Source organism: Mobula hypostoma, chromosome 7, assembly GCF_963921235.1.
Source record: "Mobula hypostoma chromosome 7, sMobHyp1.1, whole genome shotgun sequence".
Classification (NCBI taxonomy): domain Eukaryota; kingdom Metazoa; phylum Chordata; class Chondrichthyes; order Myliobatiformes; family Myliobatidae; genus Mobula; species Mobula hypostoma.
Genome location: NC_086103.1, coordinates 139,518,311 through 139,538,209, shown reverse-complemented (window position 1 = coordinate 139,538,209; position 19,899 = coordinate 139,518,311). Strand labels below are relative to the sequence as shown.

General features: G+C 42.0%; 1 protein-coding gene across 1 annotated transcript in view; it reads left to right on the top strand.

Moving 5' to 3' along the window:
• The window catches only part of poglut3 (protein O-glucosyltransferase 3), a 46,265-nt gene that overhangs the window by 9,019 nt on the left and 17,347 nt on the right, over positions 1-19,899 (top strand). The window contains exons 3-5 of the mRNA XM_063054137.1: positions 15,127-15,407; positions 15,498-15,708; positions 19,207-19,403. Coding sequence (XP_062910207.1) covers positions 15,127-15,407; positions 15,498-15,708; positions 19,207-19,403 — 689 coding nt within the window. The remainder of the gene's footprint in view (positions 1-15,126; positions 15,408-15,497; positions 15,709-19,206; positions 19,404-19,899) is intronic.

Genomic DNA, 19,899 nt, shown 5'->3' with positions numbered 1-19,899 from the left:
TTCTCAGCATGTGTCTTAATAACTTTTGTATGTTCAGCCCACTGACGAATTATCTCCTTTGCCTCCTCCACCACTCGTGCCCAGTCTGCCGTCAAATGAGGAATCGGTGGCAACTCAGTTACAACATAGTCCCACAAATATCGATCCGTGTCAGTTCATTAGATTGCAAGACTTTCCTCCACCACCTTCTCCACTGCTGGTTGAGGCAAAGTTTGTCCTCCAATAGTCAAATATACAGTCACATCCCCAATTGCAACATTGTGACTTTCCAAAGGACACTCTTTCCATCCCTTGGTATAACTCATGGCTGATGTTGCTATATATGTTCGTCCCACCAGTGCATTCTGCAGAAAAGAATCATTATTTACAGGCAAAATAGACAATGAACAATTCTCATAAGTATTGAAACCACAATCCACAAGTTTTTGTCTCGTCATCTCTTCTGAACAAGCCCAGTGGCTTCCCCCTCGATGACATTTTTGAAAAATCTATCCCTTTTCTGATACCATTCATAACAGTAGCATGTTGTGGTGGGTTGCTTAAGGATATCCAAGTATTCTCATGATATTTACCTACATTGCGAACCCTTTTCAAGGAGTAAGTTAAATTATTTCCATGATGGGGAATGTGGAATACTGCACCCACATAAAACCTCCCTTTACCATCATCACAAGTACCCAGTACTCTATTGGTTAGTGTAAGACTTCTGATATGACATAAGGGAACCTCTTCTCCAACCCATTCCATCAATTGCTCATCTGATATCCAATTTGGTACTTGATGTGCATCAAGTTGTAACAAATTCGTACCAACCATAGCGAGCAACCAATTAGTATATATAGCACAGATCTCTGCTTTATATGTTCCTTTGGATAGGAGGTCTATGCAGTCAATTATCAAATTTGTTGTATCCTGAAGTGGTTTCAGAAATTTAAGTGAATCCAGCGTTACCTGTGATGCACTCCGACCAATTTGACTGGTTTGCATCTGATCCTGATAACTTTCCCCAGTAATATCCCGCATTTTTAGCTGAAGAGACTGTATCTGATTTTCCAATTCTGCTATATCTAAGGTATTAGCTGTTGCTATCGCTGATGTGTAACCTGCTCCCAGTAATTCCAATAGTCCTCTCTTCTTTCTATTTTTGACTGACCTAAATTCACTCCTGCTTAGTTGTCTCCCGAGAAGGTGAGTAAATAATTGTTTTGTTGTAGATGAGCACCATTCAAGCACCATTATTTCAGTTAAATTAAAAATTACCTGCACATGTTGGTACCCTGGTACCAAAGTGACAAATTCCCCTGTATCTTCTAACACTAATCCTACCCCATTTGTATTACGTTGAGCCTCACTACATTTAAGCTCTGGTATAGTTTCAGTCAATTGGGGTTGTGGAGTGGTCAATTTCCTATTAGTTTTGAAAACCCTGTAAGGGCTTGGGCCCCGGCAGAAACTCTTACCCGTGTCCCTTAGTGTCCTTTCCATTCTATTCTCCCAGTGTACTACATCTTCCAGTGGACAGTTTATAACAATAGAAACAATCTTTGAGAAACGCTTAATGTGGCCACCCCAATCGATATATCTCTTGTGTAGATCACTACCCCACTTGATATTCACATGAGAGTGATCCCACAGAACTGTAATCTTACTGTGGCCATCATCACCTGAAGTTTGCTCAATAATTGGGCCTAAAAACTGAATAATAATTGTCTCCTCTGGGTTACTAAACAATGTCACTTCTAAAATTTTATTACATAGGAATTGTACCTTTGTACCCACTGGAATGTTTAATGTTTTATCCACGCGCATCAAACCATCTACCCCAGCATAATACAAATTCAAGTCTTCCATTTCTTCCACGTGTGCCTGTATTACCCGTGTCCGTTGAGGAAAATTGCTTTTGATTACCGAATAGTCTTCATTTAACGAAGTTGTTATTGACAAGTTCATCCGCAGTAATGTTTCTGAAGCACATTCAATCATGGCCCCAGTCATGGTCAATTCCATCATCATAAAATACATTATTCTCTTCATGTTGAATTAAATCTGTAAGCACACAAAGGGTAATATCTGCTCTTATTTCCAGTTCCAATCTTAAATTACTGTAAGGCCATATTTTCTATCTGGTTTTCCAACCCATGCAATTTAGGCTCCCAATTGTCTTTGGACTCAAGTCGTCCATCTTTTCTCACCCAATTGCGTTTCAGGATAGGAGAGACAGGAACCAATGTAATTCTTCTCCTTATTTTCTTTACAAACCTCCCCTGTTCTTCAGACTGAGAAAATGGAAAAACTCCTCCTTGGTCAGATCTGTTGCCATCTTCTTGGAATAACTGTTCCAAACTCAGATCTTCCAAATCAGAACTATCATGTACATCGGTTGCCAAGTCTCCAAAATTGGGACCATCATGTACATCAATTGTTACGTGCCCATGATGATAATTTTCCTGTTTCTCCCCCACCAATTTCAACTGGTTGTTGTGGTACCATACACTTTTATCTGGAGAAGTTAGTACCTGTATACTGATGGACTTGCTTTGTCTATGATTTCATAGGGCCCTGCAAACCTTGGATTTAAAAATGAAATGGGTTGGTGTATTCTAATCATCGCTCTTTGTCTTGGGCTTAATTCTATGGGACTGACTTTTGAGTCAAAGTAGGCTTTACTCTGTTGCTTTTTCTTTCCTATTTGATGGGCTGTCACATAATTGGCTTCTTTCACTGTCTCTACCAACAGTTGTACCCACTTTTCTGACACTATCCTATCTGTTTCAGGTTCTGACAAATCTAATCCTAACAACTCCTCTAACCCTCGCATGTTTCTTCCGGTCATGAGCTTATAAGGGGTGTAACCTGTTGGAGATGCCACTGTATCCTTATTATCATCAACACGTAAGGCAAAACTACTTGCCATGTTGTTCGATGTTGCACCATTTTGGCCATCATATTTTTTAAAGCTCAGTTCATCCTTTCCACAATTCCACTAGACTGTGGTCTATGGGGTGTATGAAATCTCTGCTTGATCCCTAAAAGTGCCATGGCATCTTGCATTATCTGGGCTGTAAAATGTCTGCCTCTATCCGACTCTATACTCCGAGGTAATCCCCAGCGAGTGAAAACCCTTTCCTGTAAAATTTTTGCGATGGCTTTAGCTGTGTTAATCTTAGTTGGGAAAGCTTCCACCCATTTGATGAAAGTATCTACTACTACCAGAATATATTTGTACCTTCCTGGGGTGGGCTAAGGGACCAACATAATCTATCTGAAATTAGTCCACAGCCCTTCCACTAGTCTGGTATGTCGGAGGGCTCCATTCTTTACATTTCCATCAGGATTATAGTGTGCACAAATCAAACAATTCTTGACATAGTGTTCCACATGGTCCTTCATCCTAGACCACCAACACGCCTCCTTTATCTTTTCCAGGGTGCTTTCAGATCCCTGGTGTCCCCATAAATCATGGTACCAGTGGATCATCTGATTTCTTCCTCCCTCTAGGACCACAAGCTTTCCTTCGTATAGGACTACTCCATCCTTAACATATACACCCTTGTGCTGTTCATACATTTCTGACCCTACTCCTTCTATTATTTTAAAAAATTCTTTATCTTTCTTTTGCTCCTCGGTTATATCTATAACCTCAACCTGTTGTTCCTTCTGCCGTCCCATCTCCCCAACCTGTGGCTGCCATTCCTGCCCACTTAAAGCACCTTGCTTCACTAACTCATCAGCCTTCCTATTCCCCTTAGGGGATAATTTAAAGTGGGCTTTCACCTTTACAACTCCATATTCTTTCCCCTTTGCTTCTTCAGATATATATTGCAACAGAGCAGCAGATGGGAGGGGCTTTCTGTCAGCTGAAACAAACCCTCTCGCTTTCCACAGAGGCAAATGTTCTGTAAGGCTGTTACAGACATACATACTATCAGAGTGTGTGGCTGATCCAGGTGGAAAACACGCTGGGTGGCTAACCACATGTGCCACAGCTGCCAATTCTGCTGCCTGTGCACTCATGGTTTTGGGTAGCTTTAAAGCTATACCACACCCTTCCTGGCCATGTTCATCCTCGACATATATGCCACACCCAGTTCTCCCCTCACCATCCTGTACTGATGAGGAGCCATCTACAAAAATTTTAAAATAGGGTTTTCCCTTCTCGTTTGTGTCTTTGGTCTCAAGCATTACTTTGTCTGATTTGCCTCTACCCCCTCCTTTTAGTTTTGATACAAATGGTCCCTTGGGATCATTTGCTATCATGACGTGACACTCATGTTCACCACCTTGGTACAGCATATTGTCAGCTAACATAGTGGTGGTACTTACTCGTTTTACAGTTATATTTCTCCCTTGCAACAGCAATGTCCATCTAGCAATTCTGTTCTGGCTTAATGAACCATCTTTAATCCTTCCATGTAACAGTAATTGTATGGGGGTATGTTCCATCAATATTGTAAGTGGATTAAATCCCACTATGGAGGAGGAGGAGAAGAAGATGGCGGCGCGACGCAGCGTGCACGGCCTCTCCGGTGATGAATATCTGTAATCTGTCAAGTATGGCACCGTGCACAATTCTGATTTGATGGAGCTGGACGTGAGAGAACGGAGGAACATCTGGTGAAACTTCTGAAATGCCTGCTTTGCTGCCGCTGCTACTGTGTGATCCGAAATCTCTGGAGGGGAAGGCCCCGAATCCTCGGCTTTGCCTGTTGCTTGGCAGCCGGGGCTGGGGTCGAAGCGCTCGGCAGAGATGGTGCTCGGTGTCGGGGGGCTGGTCGGAGGCTCGAAGTTTTTGGACGGACTCAGAGTCGGACGGTGGTCGGGAGCTTCCAGGGTGCTGCATCAGCAAGTTTGCAGCGCTGGAAGCCATGGCAGGGAGAGTTTCTCCCTTCTACCGTCTGCGTGAGATGATGGGCTATCGGGACTTTGAGACTTTATTGTACCGTGCCCATGGTCTGCTCTTATCAAATTATGGTATTGCTTTGCACTGTTGTAACTACATGTTATAATTATGTGGTTTTTGTCAGTTTTAGTCTTGGTCTGTCTTGTGTTTCTGTAATATCATACCGGAGGAACATTGTATCATTTTTTAATGCATGCATTTCTAAATGACAATAAACGAGGACTGAGTGTCCTTATAATCTAATCTAATATGTAGGCGAAATGTTGTACTGCCCAGAAAACCACTAACAAGTGTTTTTTCACATACAGTGTACCCCTGTACTACTGGTGAGAGCATGCGTGATGCATACGCTACTGGTCTTAACTTACCATGTGTCTCCTCTAATCACATTGCTGAGAGGGAGGTATCAGTTGTAGCCACCTCCAATGAGAATGCCTCATTTGGATTTGGGGTTTTTAAACCAGGTGCTTGCTTCAGGTCTGTGATGGCCCGGGTACGTTCTGATTCCCATTCCCACGCCGCATTCTTTTTCAGTAACTCCATTAAAGGAACTGCCTTAGTGGAAAATCCATCAATGTGATCCCTACAGTAGCCTATTAGCCCCAGAAAGGACCTCAGCCCTTTCACATCTTGGGGAATAGACAGTTTCATAACCCACTCCACTCTTCGTTTATCAGTTTCCCTTTTTCCTGGTGTCCAGGTTATTCCCAAATAACTAACTTCTTGTTTCATCACCTGTGCTTTTTTTTTATGGTTTATCTTTAGTCTGAATGCAGCAGTTCGGTCAATAGCTGATAATGTTCCTGCTTAGTGTCAGTCTGCAGGAGTAGATCATCTACATACTGGACCAGGCGTTCAGGCTTTGAGAACCGTTTTAACTCTTTCCCCTAAAAGCTGGTGAAATATAGATGGGGAATTATGGAACCCCTGTGGTAGGGCAGCCCATGTATATTGCTGTCCCTGAAAGGTAAATGCAAACTTGTATTGACTCTCTCTTTCTAGTGGGATAGACTAAAATCCATTACTTATATCCAAAACTATAAACCATTGCACTTTCATTCTGTTTTCATTCTGTTTCTGGGTTAGTTGCTACAGTTGGGGCTGTTAATTTATTCAGCTCTCGATAGTCTATTGTCAGTCTTCAACTACCATCTGGTTTCCTCACTGGCCATATGGGTGAGTTATTAGTGGAGGCTACTGGCCTCAGTACCCCTTGTTGTACCAAACTCTGTATTACCTTACTGACATCTTCCTCAGCTTTTTTTGGAAACCCATATTGCTTCTGTGGTTTGGGGTCTGAACCTTGTTATGCACACACTGCCAGCCATCTTCCTGCAGTCATGCTTTACCATGCAAATACCCCTGAGTTCTGTGCAATGATCTGCTGTACCATGTGATCGTTGCTCATCTGTGGTTTTATCCACATTTCACCCATGGTGCATATTCTATCCTAATATTCACCTACTGGAATCTGTCTGTGGCATGCGTTCGCCAGATCATACGGTTAACTGGATCAAAACAAAGCCCCGCTTTGGCCACATAATCACTCCCCAGTATATATTCTTACTCCTGGGGTAATTCAACTAGCACTATGGAATGTTCTAATGCTCTGTCTCCTATTCTAACTTCCAAAGGTGCACTCACATGTCCCACTTCTGAATGTCCTGTGAATCCACTTAGGATAATTTTACCTTGTATCTCCCTGTTTGCATTAGTTACGTTAGTGGTGTTGACGGTGGTTCAGGATCCTCCAGTGTCCCATAACAAGGTAACAGGGCAGCTTCTGATCCTACCATTTACTAGAGGTCTTACAGTCTTGTCCCACCTTGTGTCACACACCCATGTTGGTGAGGCCTGACACCATAATTGAAGCTCGGGGTACAATCCCCTAGACCGCGATGTGTCCACCTCATTGTTATGTGGGCTTGTTCTACCTGGCCCCTCCAAGGTCAAACCTCCTTGCTCTACTCTCCCACTTCTCAGATTTGAACATTCTCTCTTGGTGTGTTCCTCTTGACCACAATTATAGCATTTAAATACTCTACCTCCAAGTCTCCCTGTTCTCGACACCGGTTCATCTCCTCTGGTTTTCCTGGTCACTTGATAGTGCAGTGGGGTGATATTTGGGGTGGATCCCCTACCCTCATTTCTCCAGGCAGTTACCTCACCTCCAACAGGCAGCACTTTAGTGGGTTTATTTGGCCTTTGTGTCTCCTTTTCCCATGCTGTACTCATTTTCCTCAGTATCCATGCCTCATTATGTGTAGGGTCAGTGGGATCAAACATTTCTAATACCTTATTAGATTCATCGGTAGAGTGAGACACCGATGTCCTTAATCACCTATTTCAAGGCTCTGGTCCTAAATGGTCTCGATCTAATGCTGTTTCCTACACATCTTGGAACACCATCCATAAACAAGAAGCAAACACAGTGGGATGTTCACCTCTCCTCTGGTAACATTTGGCTAGCACCTGTACCGGGTCTCCTCTGTTAATACCCATAACAGTCAAAATGGTCGTCTTTAATTCCCCATTTGTGCCCCCATCTTGTTGCATATCTGGCAAAGCCGAGAGTATATTTGGATGTAAGCACATTATAATCAATTTCCTTTCCTCAGCATCATCTAGGCCGTGTATTATTCTCTTATGATTAGTTGCTTGAAACAGTTTCCGAGGGTAATTTCCAAACCCACAAATCCCGATATCTTTGGCAATGTCTCTGAGCAGCTGCTGTCCTCCAAACAGAGTAGTGTATGTTAGACTCTGGTTTTGATTTCCTGCCCCAACTCCTCCCTCTCTAATAGTAACTCGGGGGGATAGTGGTGCCGTTGGCACCGACGATTCCTTAGCATTGTACGAGGGCGGGCGATCCTCAGGGAGAAGCGCTTGGTTATTATCACAACCATATCTAGTCGCATCATCTGCTAAACCGTTCCCATCTGTATCTGCATATTCATTCTCCTCCCCTCTTTCAGATCCAAAAGCACATATTATTCCTCTCTGTGCAGCTTTTGTATCTGCTTTAAACACTTTGTATTTAACACTAGTATTACTTCTCTTTTCAGAAACTGATTTCTGTATCACATTTATAGCTGTTTTTAAATCACTGTACTGTTTCTTTAATTCCTCTGCCTGGCTCTTGGCTAAATTAGTTTCTTCTTCCCGTTTACTTTGTTCTTTAACCAGTTTCTCGCATTTCAGCTGAAATTGATTCATATGCACCAAATCCATACTACTTTGTCCCTGTAAATCTGTAAAATTTCCCTTGAGGATTTCTAACTCCTTTCAGAGCATTCTGTTTTCGTCTTCTAAAGCCTTTCTGATTCTTTAGTTTTCGTCTTCTAATTTATCTCGCTTAGCGCCGGCTTTTTGCTGATATCCTGTTAAGTCCTCAATGAGGCAGGCGACTGCTACTGGCTTCAGTAGTTGCTTAAATTCCTTATCCGACAATTTCCCTTTGGCAATTCCAAAAAAGACTTCACCGCTGGTGCGTCCAGCATACTCCCCGTATTGTGGCCATTTCCCCAATACATACTTCTGGAGGAATCCCCTCCAATCAAAACAATCCAAGTCCTTCAGACTTGCAGATTTCCCTGAATTCTTCATCCTGGGTCAGTACTAACTCGCGACCCAGCCTCCCGATCTCTTTGTTTCTCACCCACGTGGTCCGGCTCGAGTCTCTTGCTGACTCAACAGGAGATTTAACCTCGAACCCACCCAGGGACGCCAATTCTGTTGTAAAAAAAAAGTACTACTTCCACTTATAACGATGCTTAGTGAGGCACAGAGAGATCTGTATTTACTGACAAGTACCTTTATTGTTCAAACTAACAAGTACGTGAATTCATACACTGAATACCTTGTGTGCACACTCGCTAAGTATCCCTGACTCTCCTGGATAGTCAAAGAATGGTGAAGGTATTACCCGGGCAAAGGAGGTTACGCTGGCCAGGCGTTCCTCGTTGTCCCGGTTCACTCGCCCACATGCTTCACACAGGGTTGCTTACGTTTGTATCTGCGAGGGTTACTCTTCGAAGTTGCCGCTACCAGCACACACGAAGCATCCACTTTTATATCCACTCCCTATCAATTCAAATAGTGCATTCCAGTGTCATTGGCCACAGGCCATGTGTCTGTCCTTCAACACCTTGTTATTGGCTCTGCTCCAAGCCGGCATCTATTTATTGCCCTCTTCCCATCAAGTGACAGACGATAATTTATGGCTCTTTGTTCTCAATCAGTAGTGAGCTTGAATCACTTAAAGCAGGAATCAACCCCAACATTCACAAACCTGCATGTTCTAGCCAACCAAAGAACATCTCACAAATAAGTTCTCATTTGGAAATGATCTCCAGTCCAGCAGATTACCTGAAGAATTATTGTGTCTTCTTTAAAACATTGATCAAGCCCAGCATGTAAGGTGCACAAAATGGAGAATAGAGTGTCTTCACAAAATGGCAGCCTCCATCCCCAAGCATGCGACAAGAACAAACACTGCTTCCACTGTCCTTGATTCATTTGAATTCACTGATTTGTAGATTGTCATTCTTTCTGGCTAACAGTAAAAAGACCCTGATAGGAGTTGTATACAGGCCTCTGAGTAGTAGCCAGGAGGTGGGGTGTCTGGGAAGTAGAAATTTAAAAATGCATGTAAAACGGGCAGTGCTATAATTGTAATGGTGGATTTCAATAGGCAAGTAGATCTGGGGAAAAATCAGGTTGGTGCTGGATCCAAGAAAAAGAATATGTAGAATCAACTTCAAGTTCAAACTTATTTGATATTTAGCGATACCTACAACGTGGATTTTTGGAGAGCTTATTGTTGAGTCCACTAGTGTAATGAACCAAATTTGATTAGGATGCTTAAGGTAAAAGAACCCTTGGGAGGCAGCGATCATAATGTGATAGAATTCGCCCTGCAGTTTGCAAACCAATAATATAAAAAAGGATACCAAAAGTTTTTACCGATTCTGTAAAGAACAAAAGAGAGGCAAGAGTGGAGATTGGACTGCTGGAAAACGACACTGGAGAAGTAATAACGGGAAACAAAGAAATGGTGGATGAATTGAATAAGTACTTTGTCTCACTCTTCACTATGGAATAGTTCCAGAGGATTACAAAAATCATAAATGTCACTCCACTCTTTTCAGAAGGGAGGGAGGCAAAAGAGAGGAAATTATAGGTCAGTTAACCTGACTTCAGTGATGGGCGAGATGTTAGAGCTCATTATTAAAGATGAGGTTTTGGAGTGCTTGGAGGCACATAATAAAATAGGCCGAAGTTGGCATGTTTTTCTTAAGATGAAATCTGACCTGACAAATCTGTTGGAATAGAAAAAGGAGAGTCAGTGGATGCAGTTTACTTGGATTTTCAGAAGGTCTTTGACAAGGTGTCACACATGAGGCTGTTAAACAAGATAAGAGCTCATGGTATTTCAGGAAAGATACTAGCATGAACAGAAGACTGTCTGACTGGCAGGGGGATAAAAAGGCTTTTCTGGTTGGCTGCCAGTGGTGTTCTGCAGGGGTCAGGAAGTGTATAGTCATGCACTTTTGTAGAAGGAATAAAGGCACTAACTTTCTTCCTAAACAGGGAGGAAATTCAGAAGTTGGAAGTGCAAATGGACCTGGGATTCTTAATGTAGAATTCCTTAGAGGTTAACTTGCAGGGTGAGTCAGTAGTAAGCAAGGTAAATGCAACGTTCACGTTCATTTGAAGAGGTTTAGAATATAAAAGCAAGGATGCAATGCTGAGACTTTAGAAGGCACTGGAGTATTGTGAGCAATTTTGGACCAGAGCATCTAGAGAGGGTTTACAAAAACGATCCTGGGAAAGTAAATGTATGAGAAGTGTTTGATAGTTCTGGGCCTTTACTCACCGGAGTCTAGTAGAATGAGGGTTATCTCATTAAAACTTGCCGAATATTGAAAAACATAGATAGAATGGACATGGAGAGGATGTTTGCAATAGCAGGAGAGTCTAGGACCAAAAAGCATAACCTCAGAATGGAAAGGTGTCCCCTTAGAACAGAGATGAGGATAAAGATAAGATTAGCTTTATTTGTCACACGTACATTGAACCATGCAATAAAATGATTCGTTTGAGTCAATAACCAACAGAGTTTGAATATGTGCTGGGGGCAGCCCCTAAGTGTCTCCATGCTTCTGATGCCAATCAGAAGGCATGCCTCACTTACTAACCCTTACTGATTCGTGCATCTTTGGAATGTGAGGGGAATCTGAGTCCACGAGGTCACAGGGACAATGTACAAACTCCTTACAGACAGCGGTGGGAATTGAACCCTGAATGTTGGCATTTTGCCAGCTGCTATGCTACCATGCCACCTAAAGGAATTTATTTAGCCAGAAGCTGGTGAATCCATGGAAGTTATTACCACAGACGGCCAAGTTATTGGGTATATTTAAAACGGAGCTTGATAGGTTTCTGTCCAGCTCTTGGTTCCATCCCTCCCGCTCCTGTCTTCCCCTATCATTTCGGATCTCCCCCTTCCCCTCCCACTTTCAAATCTCCTACTAGCTCTTCTTTCAGTTAGTCCTGATGAAGGGTCTCGGCCCGAAATGTCGACGGTACCTCTTCCTAGAGATGCTGCCTGGCCTGCTGCGTTCACCAGCAACTTTTATGTGTGTTGCTTGAAATTCCAGCATCTGCAGATTTCCTCATGTTTGCGTCGATAGGTTTTTGTTTACTAAGTGCATCAAAGGTTATGAGGAGAATGCTGTTGAGAGGAAAGATGAATGACCATGATGAAATGCTGGAGTAGGCTTGATGAGCAAATGGCCTAATTCTATTCATACTCTATGTCTTGTGACTTAAACAGGGCAATCAAACATGTTTATTGTAGTATTGCCCCTCAGGGCTTAGAGCGGGTAGTTTTGTTTTCAGAGATACAGTAGCAAGAACTTTAAGTAGTTGGGTGTATTGTGATCCAAGAGTGTTGTGATTTGCTTTTGTATTTCAGGTCTCCTCCCCATCCTCAAATCCAGGGAAGGTTTGTGACTAGAAATGCAAAGTCTTTTCATGGGTGTCTTTGTGGTAATCTTGTACACTTTTTTAGTGACTGTTCTAGGATGCTGTAGCTGGAATAGTTCTCTTATTGCAAATAAAACCATAAGAAATAGGAGCAAAATTAGGCTATCTGGCCCATCCGGTCTACTCCGCCATTCAATCATGGCTGATCCCCTTTTTTCCTCCTTCTCAACCCCAGTTCCCAGCCTTCTCCCCGTAACCTTTGATGCTATGTCCGATCAAGAACCTATCAATCTCTGCCTTAGTCAAAGTCATACTTTATTGATCCCGGGGGAACTTGGTTTTCGTTACAGTTGTACCATAAATAATAAATAGTAATAGAACCATACTAGTTAAATAGTAATATCTAAATTATGCCAGTAAATTATGAAATAAGTCCAGGACCAGCCTATTGGCTCAGGGTGTCTGACCGTCCAAGGGAGGAGTTGTAAAGTTTGATGGCCACAGGCAGGAATGACTTCCTATGACGCTCAGTGCTACATCTCGGTGGAATGAGTCTCTGGCTGAATGTACTCCTGTGCCCAACCAGTACGTTATGTAGTGGATGGGAAACATTGACCAAGATAGCATGCAACTTAGACAGCATCCTATTTTCAGACACCACCGTGAGAGAGTCCAGTTCCATCCCCACAACATCACTGGCCTTACGAATGAGTTTGTTGATTCTGTCTACCCACAGCCTGCTGCCCCAGCACACAACAGCAAACTTGTAGAACATCCTCAGCATCGTCTGACAGATGTTAAAGGACCTCAGTCTCCTCAGGAAATAGAGACGGCTCTGACCCTTCTTGTAGACAGCCTCCGTGTTCTTTGACCAGTCCAGTTTATTGTCAATTCGTATCCCCAGGTATTTGTAATCCTCCACCATGTCCACACTGACCCCCCGGATGGAAACAGGGGTCACCGGTACCTTAGTTCTCCTCAGGTCCACCACCAGCTCCTCAGTCTTTTTCACATTAAGCTGCAGATAATTCTGCTCACACCATGTGACAAAGTTTCCTACCGTAGCCTTGTACTCAGCCTCATCTCCCTTGCTGATGCATCCAACTATGGCAGAGTCATCGGAAAACTTCTGAAGATGACAAGACTCTGTGTAGTAGTTGAAGTCCGAGGTGTAAATGGTGAAGAGAAAGGGAGACAAGACAGTCCCCTGTGGAGCCCCAGTGCTGCTGATCACTCTGTCGGACACAGAGTGTTGCAAGCACACGTACTGTGGTCTGCCAGTCAGGTAATCAAGAATCCATGATACCAGGGAAGCATCCACCTGCATCGCTGTCAGCTTCTTCCCCAGCAGAGCAGGGCGGATAGTGTTGAATGCACTGGAGAAGTCAAAAAACATGACCCTCACAGTGCTCGCTGGCTTGTCCAGGTGGGCGTAGACACAGTTCAGCAGGTAGATGATGGCATCCTCAACTCCCAGCCGGGGCTGGTAGGCGAACTGGAGGGGATCTAAGTGTGGCCCAACCATAGGCCGGAGCAGCTTCAGAACAAGTCTCTCCAGGGTCTTCATGATGTAGGAGGTCAATGCCACCAGTCTGTAGTCATTGAGGCTGCTGGGGCGCAGCGTCTTTGGCACAGGGACGAGGCAGGACGTCTTCCACAGCACAGGAACCCTCCGGAGCCTCAGGCTCAGGTTGAATACATGGCGAAGTACTCCACATAAATACACCCAACGATCTGACCTCCACAGCTGCATGTGGCAATAAACTCGACAAGTTTACCACCCTCTGGCTAAAGAAATTTCTCTGTATCTCTGTTTCGAAAGGGCGCCCCTCTCTCCTGAGGCTGTGCCTTCTTGTCCTAGACTCTCCCACCATGGGAAACATCCTTTCCCCATCTACTCTATCTAGGCCTTTCAACATTTGAAAGGTTTCAATGAGATCCCCCCCCCCACCCCATCCTTCTGAATTCCAGTGAGCACAGACCCAGAGCCATCAAACGTTCCTCGTATGATAAACCTTTCATTCCTGGAACCAACCTTGTGAACCTCCTCTGGACCCTCTCCATGCCAGCACATTTTTTCTAAGATGAGGAGCCCAAAACTGTTCACAATACTCAAGGTGAGGTTTCACCAGTGCCTTATAAAGCCTCAGCATCACATCCTTGCTCTTGTATTCTAGACCTCTTGAAATGAATGCTAACATTGCATTTGCCTTCCTCACCACTGACTCAACCTGCAAGTTAACCTTCAGGGTGTTCTGCACAAGGACTCCCAAGTCCCTTTGCATCTCAGATTTTTGGATTTTCTCCATGTTTAGAATATAGTCTGCACATTTATTTCTTCTACAAAAGTGCATGGCCATGCATTTCCAACATTGTATTTCATTTCTTGTCCATTCTCCTAATCTGTCTAAGCCTTTCTGCATCCTGCCTGTTTCCTCAACACTGCATGCCTCTCCACCAATCTTCCTATCATCTGCAAACTTGGCAACAAAGCCATCTATTCCATCATCTAAGTCATTTATTTCAGCATAAAAAGAAACGGTCCCAACACTGACCCCTGCGGAACACCACTATTCACTGGCAGCCAACCAGAAAAGGATCCTTTTATTCTCACTCACTCCCTTCTACCAACCAGTCAATGCTCTATCCATGCTAGTAACTTTCCCATAATACCATGGGCTCTTAACTTGGTAAGCAGCCTCATGTGTGGCACCTTGTCAAAGGCCTTCTGAAAGTCCAAATATACAACATACACTGCATCCCCTTTAACTATCCTACTTGTAATCTCCTCAAAGAATTCCAACACTTTTGTCAGGCAGGATTTTCCCTGAAGGAAACCATGCTGACTTTGTACTATCTTGTCCTGTGTCACCAAGTACTCCATCACCACATCCTTAACAATTGACCTTAACATCTTTCCAACCACTGAGGTTAGGCTGACTGGTCTATAATTTCCTTTCTGCTGCCTTCCTCCTTTTTTCGTCCTGTGGGCAAGGTTTTTTTAAACTGTGGTTAAGTTTTTAAAATACTTGCTATATCATCAAATGTGCAGATGTATAAGTGCACATGCAAAGGCCTTCTTTCATGTAGTGAACAATTATCTTGTAAATACGTAAATTGAAAATATTTAAACATTGCATTTTTATAGATTATTTTTCTATGGTTTATTTAAAAAATATTAGAGACTACATAATTGCACACTTAGTAATATGTTGTGTTCCTGTTTTCATTATCAGGCCCTGTTTATCATGAGTACTGTTACTGCCCAGAAGAGGATCCTGAAAAATGGCAAGCTACTCTCTCATGTCCTGCAAAAGAAGAACAAATTTCTAGTGACTTTGATAATTTTCCCAGTATAAACCTTTCACTCCTGCTGGAGCAAGTGCCAAATAGATTTGGTGATCGAGGAATTGTTCACTACACTATATTAAATAACCTGATTTATCGACGAACCATGGGACGGTACACAGACTTCAAAATGTTTTCCGATGAAATGCTTCTTTCTTTAGCAAGGAAAGTATGTTAAATTTACAGTCGCATTGATGATTTTTCTTTGCTGCTTTGTATTCTATTACATAATGAGGCAATTGAACACTTTTCCTTTTAGGTTCACTTACCCAATGTTGAGTTCTATATAAATGTTGGAGATTGGCCACTGGAAACTCGTAAAATAAAAGATAGCCCACTGCCTATCATTTCTTGGTGTGGCTCAGAAGATACTGCCGATATTGTTCTTCCAACATATGATATCACACGCTCTACATTAGAAACACTGCGTGGTGTAACAAATGACCTACTTTCTATCCAAGGACAGACTGGTATGTTTTGTCATTCTTCTTTGCATTGGTATACTTTTGCAATGATGTAATAGAGTCGAAATCCGTTGTTTTATTTGAAATGAAGTTCTCCACACAGATCATCACTTCATTGAGAAGAGTTTTATCCTCATTTGTAGCTTTCTCTTTTTCTCTTCCACATCTTCTTTTGCTTTGTAATTGTAAGTTGCTCTGTTGCACCAGGTTCAAGACCTTCTGAGGTATCAAATACACGTGGAGGTTTAATCAGAAAATTATGATCACTATCCTTGCTCTCAATCACATCTAATTTCAGTAGATTTTGACAGCCTACCTCCAACTTTTCAACCCCTTTGATGTCTCCTGTCCCAAAATTACACCCACCCTTTCGGCAACATTATTGCTTAAATGTGTATATTTGGGTTCTGTCCCTGCCACAACCCTGATATTTCTTGATCAGAATCACAAGTAACACTGTCCAAAGTGATGGAGACCTATCCTGGTCAATCCTTCTTGACCTCTTCAGCCATCTATGTCTTCTTGCTACATTGAGTTGGGAATGCATATATACCTTTCCACGTATTGCCTATCAATCACAGATTGAGAATCTATACAGGGCTCTTTGTGCTCCTACGTTATTGTTTTCAGAGTTCATAGTGGGCTCACAGTTATTTCTCATCTACATGCTCTTCCTTGGTCAAGTTGTCCAAGGACGTAATGCTGGATTCCATGTGTTTCAGGATGTGAGCAGATGCCACTACTATAGACTACTGGATTTTCACACAGTCTGCCCAAGACCTAGTCTCAAGTTGACTACAGTGTCTATTTAAACATTGGGACCACTTCCATAATTGATTCTCGCTGTTGCCACAATGTTTGTACTGTAGTCACATTTTTTTTTAGATCATTTCCTTGGTCACTGCTTTGGGTTGAACCAGATTCTTTACAATATTTGTTTTGAGTTGAACCTTTGTCCTGAATTTTTACAATATTTGTCCTGAGTTGTCTCGAATTGTGACCTTTTTTCACAATGTCATAATTGAATTCTCCATAATTCCGCATGTTGTTTCTGTACCTGTTTTAGTTTTTGTCCTGCTAAATTCGAAAGTTTTACGCACTGTGATCACTCATTTTCTATCCTCTTTCTGTAAGAGTATATCCTAATCCACACATAGTTCTTGTGTACACAAATAATTGTCATCTTTTGTAGCAAAACATTTTAATTTTATCTGCAAATAACTCATTCCTGGGACTGTCAATAAAAAGACCCTGCCTATCCCAGCAACATGCTTCTCTCACCTTCAGTAACTGCCTGAGGATCTCTAGGCCTTCCCTCCTGGAATCTTCAAGTTCTCTTCTTTTAAAGTAATTTGTTGAAATTATTTATGTGAACAGCATTTTGATGTTATCACTTGTCTTTCTGACGTTTTATCTCAAATGTGAAATACTTTTAATGTTTTCTGCTGATAGAAATGCTAAGTACATTGTCCTTCTTTTGACAAGATTAATATTCCTTGCTTGTATCTTACTGTAATCACCTAGCATTCTGTTACTTCAACTTCCATTTTATCACATTATTTAATGTGTGCTGATTTCAGTCCCAAGTGACTCTTCGTCTTTTTGTGCAAACTTTCAAAATCCAGACTTTTCTTGTTCCTGGTGCATTATTCCATTATCTAAGCTTCTCCATACTCCCAAATGTGTTCTTGGTGATGCCATTCAGAAAGGGGAGAGCGAGGGATATACTGGGGCATTGGGTTGCTTTTACACAGAGGAGATGAAGTGCCTTGACCAGAACATTGACTGTCCATCTCCATCCACACGCTGAGTTCCTTCAGCAACTTGTTTTAGCTCAGATTCCCGTCTATGTAAATTCTATTTTGGCTGTTGGTTACAGGATTCTGGAAGGTGCCGTGTAGACTTGAAAATCATAAAATCCTTCAATGGAATTGTTAAATACGTTGTAGAGAAAAGGTTGTTTTATAAACTAAGTTCCTCTAGCATTTTGTGTGTGTTGCTTGGATTTCCAGCATCTGCAGATTTTCTCGTTTGCGATTCATAAACTTGCCGCGATTCCTATAATGTAATTGTTACAATGAAAATTTTACCCGTTGAACTACAGAAAATAACAATTACACTGGACAACAAAGATTTTGCTTCCTTAATACTTTGAAATTGTCTTCAATTCATTGTTCAAGTCTGAATATTTGATGCCAAGATTAAGGAAGATATTTTTGTTGGTTCACAAATCAAACAGGTCATCAATGACAGGCAATTCAAAGAGCTTCTTGTGGGACCAGAGAAAATCGCATGGAAGGCATTCAAGAATGTTGAAAATTTTTTTGGCAACTACAGAGCACCAGACTACATGCGGCTGAAGTTTAAATGCATTTCCATTTAGACTTCTTCCCTGCAAATCTTGACACTGTTAGTGATAAGCAAGGTGAAAGGTTTCACCAGGACATTGCGGTCATGGAGAAATGGTATCAGGGCAACTGGAATCCATCAAAGCTGGCTTATTATTGTTGGACACCCAAGTGAGAAGCCTCAGACACTGAGTACAAATGAAAATCGTCAACAAAATATTTTTAGCTTAGTTGAATTATTGCAAAGCGTCAGCACTGTTATGCAATTAAACACACTATAATTCTATAAAAGTTAATTTCATATTTCTCCAAATTCCTATATGATACAAATATCACATTTGTAATTTGATATTGTATTTATGTTCAGCTTCAAGTGGTCTACGATAAACAAGAAAAAAATTCTGAGGAAGCAACACTTTCAGAAAAAATTTGTTGTCCGGTTTTATGGAATGCACATGATGCTTTCTCGGTGGGCGGGGTGCGGAATGTAACATTTTACCAGCTGGTCTGAATCCCAGTTTCATGACTGCTGTAAATAGAGAAGGAATATTCAGCATGGTAGTAAGATTCTTGAACTCCTTTGAGAGCATAGAGAGTTCTTGTGTTAATAATGTAAGAAATGAACATCCCGCCCCTCCCCCTTTGAACTGCCCACTTGGTAGGTGTTTGTGGGTCCTTCATTCACTTGAAGTTATAGAACAAGACAGCACAGAAACAGGCCCTTCAGACCAGCATATTAGTAATGACCTCATGTTTAGCCCATAACCCTCTCAACCTTTCCTATCCATAAGCCATGATTTCATTTGACACCTTAGAACCCAGAGAGCTGGAGTGACCCTTATCCTTAACTTCCATAAAGATATGAAGATATTTCTTTTATTTCCTTAAAAGAAAATGTTCTTTAGTGCTAATTTTTGAAATTTCTTGCCACTCTACTTACACAACCCAATTTAAAATTCCATCTCCAAAGTACATCTTTTCACCTAGGCTTTTGTTCATCCCTCCTAAGCTGTGCATTATGTAAATTATTCTGATTTCGTCTAGTGACCGATCACGTAGGTGATATTTTATAGTGCCCCCTTTTTTACCTCAAGGAGGCACTGAAGTTGATGAATTTCGTAACAGCTCAATATTTATTTTTCTCTCAAACCACAAGGTCCCTCCTGGAGCAATAAAACACAGCAAGCATTTTGGAGAGGCAGAGACAGCAGTGAGGAGAGACTCAGACTAGTAAGGATTTCCAGAAAGAATCGGGATCTTTTGGATGCTGGAATAACTGCGTATTTCTTTTTTCGTGAAGAAGAGAAAGCTCTAGGAAAAGCCCAACTTATCAGTTTCTTTGACTTCTTTAAGGTATGATTTTGTGGGAAAATTGAAGAATCTCAGAATTGTCGTGTCAGTGCTGTACCAGATCAATACAAGAGCTATGAGCCTTTACTGGGCACTATTGTGGTAAATAAATTACTTTGAGCTCTCCATATAATTTAGACTTTTTTTTGGAAGTTTTACTATTATTTATCATTGTGCTGTTCAGAATAGTGCTGGTGAATTCCTAATGTTTATTACTGTTTAGAGAGCTATTGCTGAAGGGATGGTTATTCGTCATTTCTTGACTTGTGGTTCTATTGGTGCATGTTCAAACGTGAATGATGGATATTGCAGTGTTTGAGGCTAGTCCAGTCCCTTTGTCCTAACCATCCATCATCCATCCTACCAACTTCTCCACAAATGAATGCTAGCTATACCTACCAGCTCTCTTTCTCAGTACTGCTGAAGGACCTTTGATTTGAGATGTTAACAGCGGTTTTCTTTCCACAGACGCTGCCTGACCTGCTGAGTGTTTCCAGCA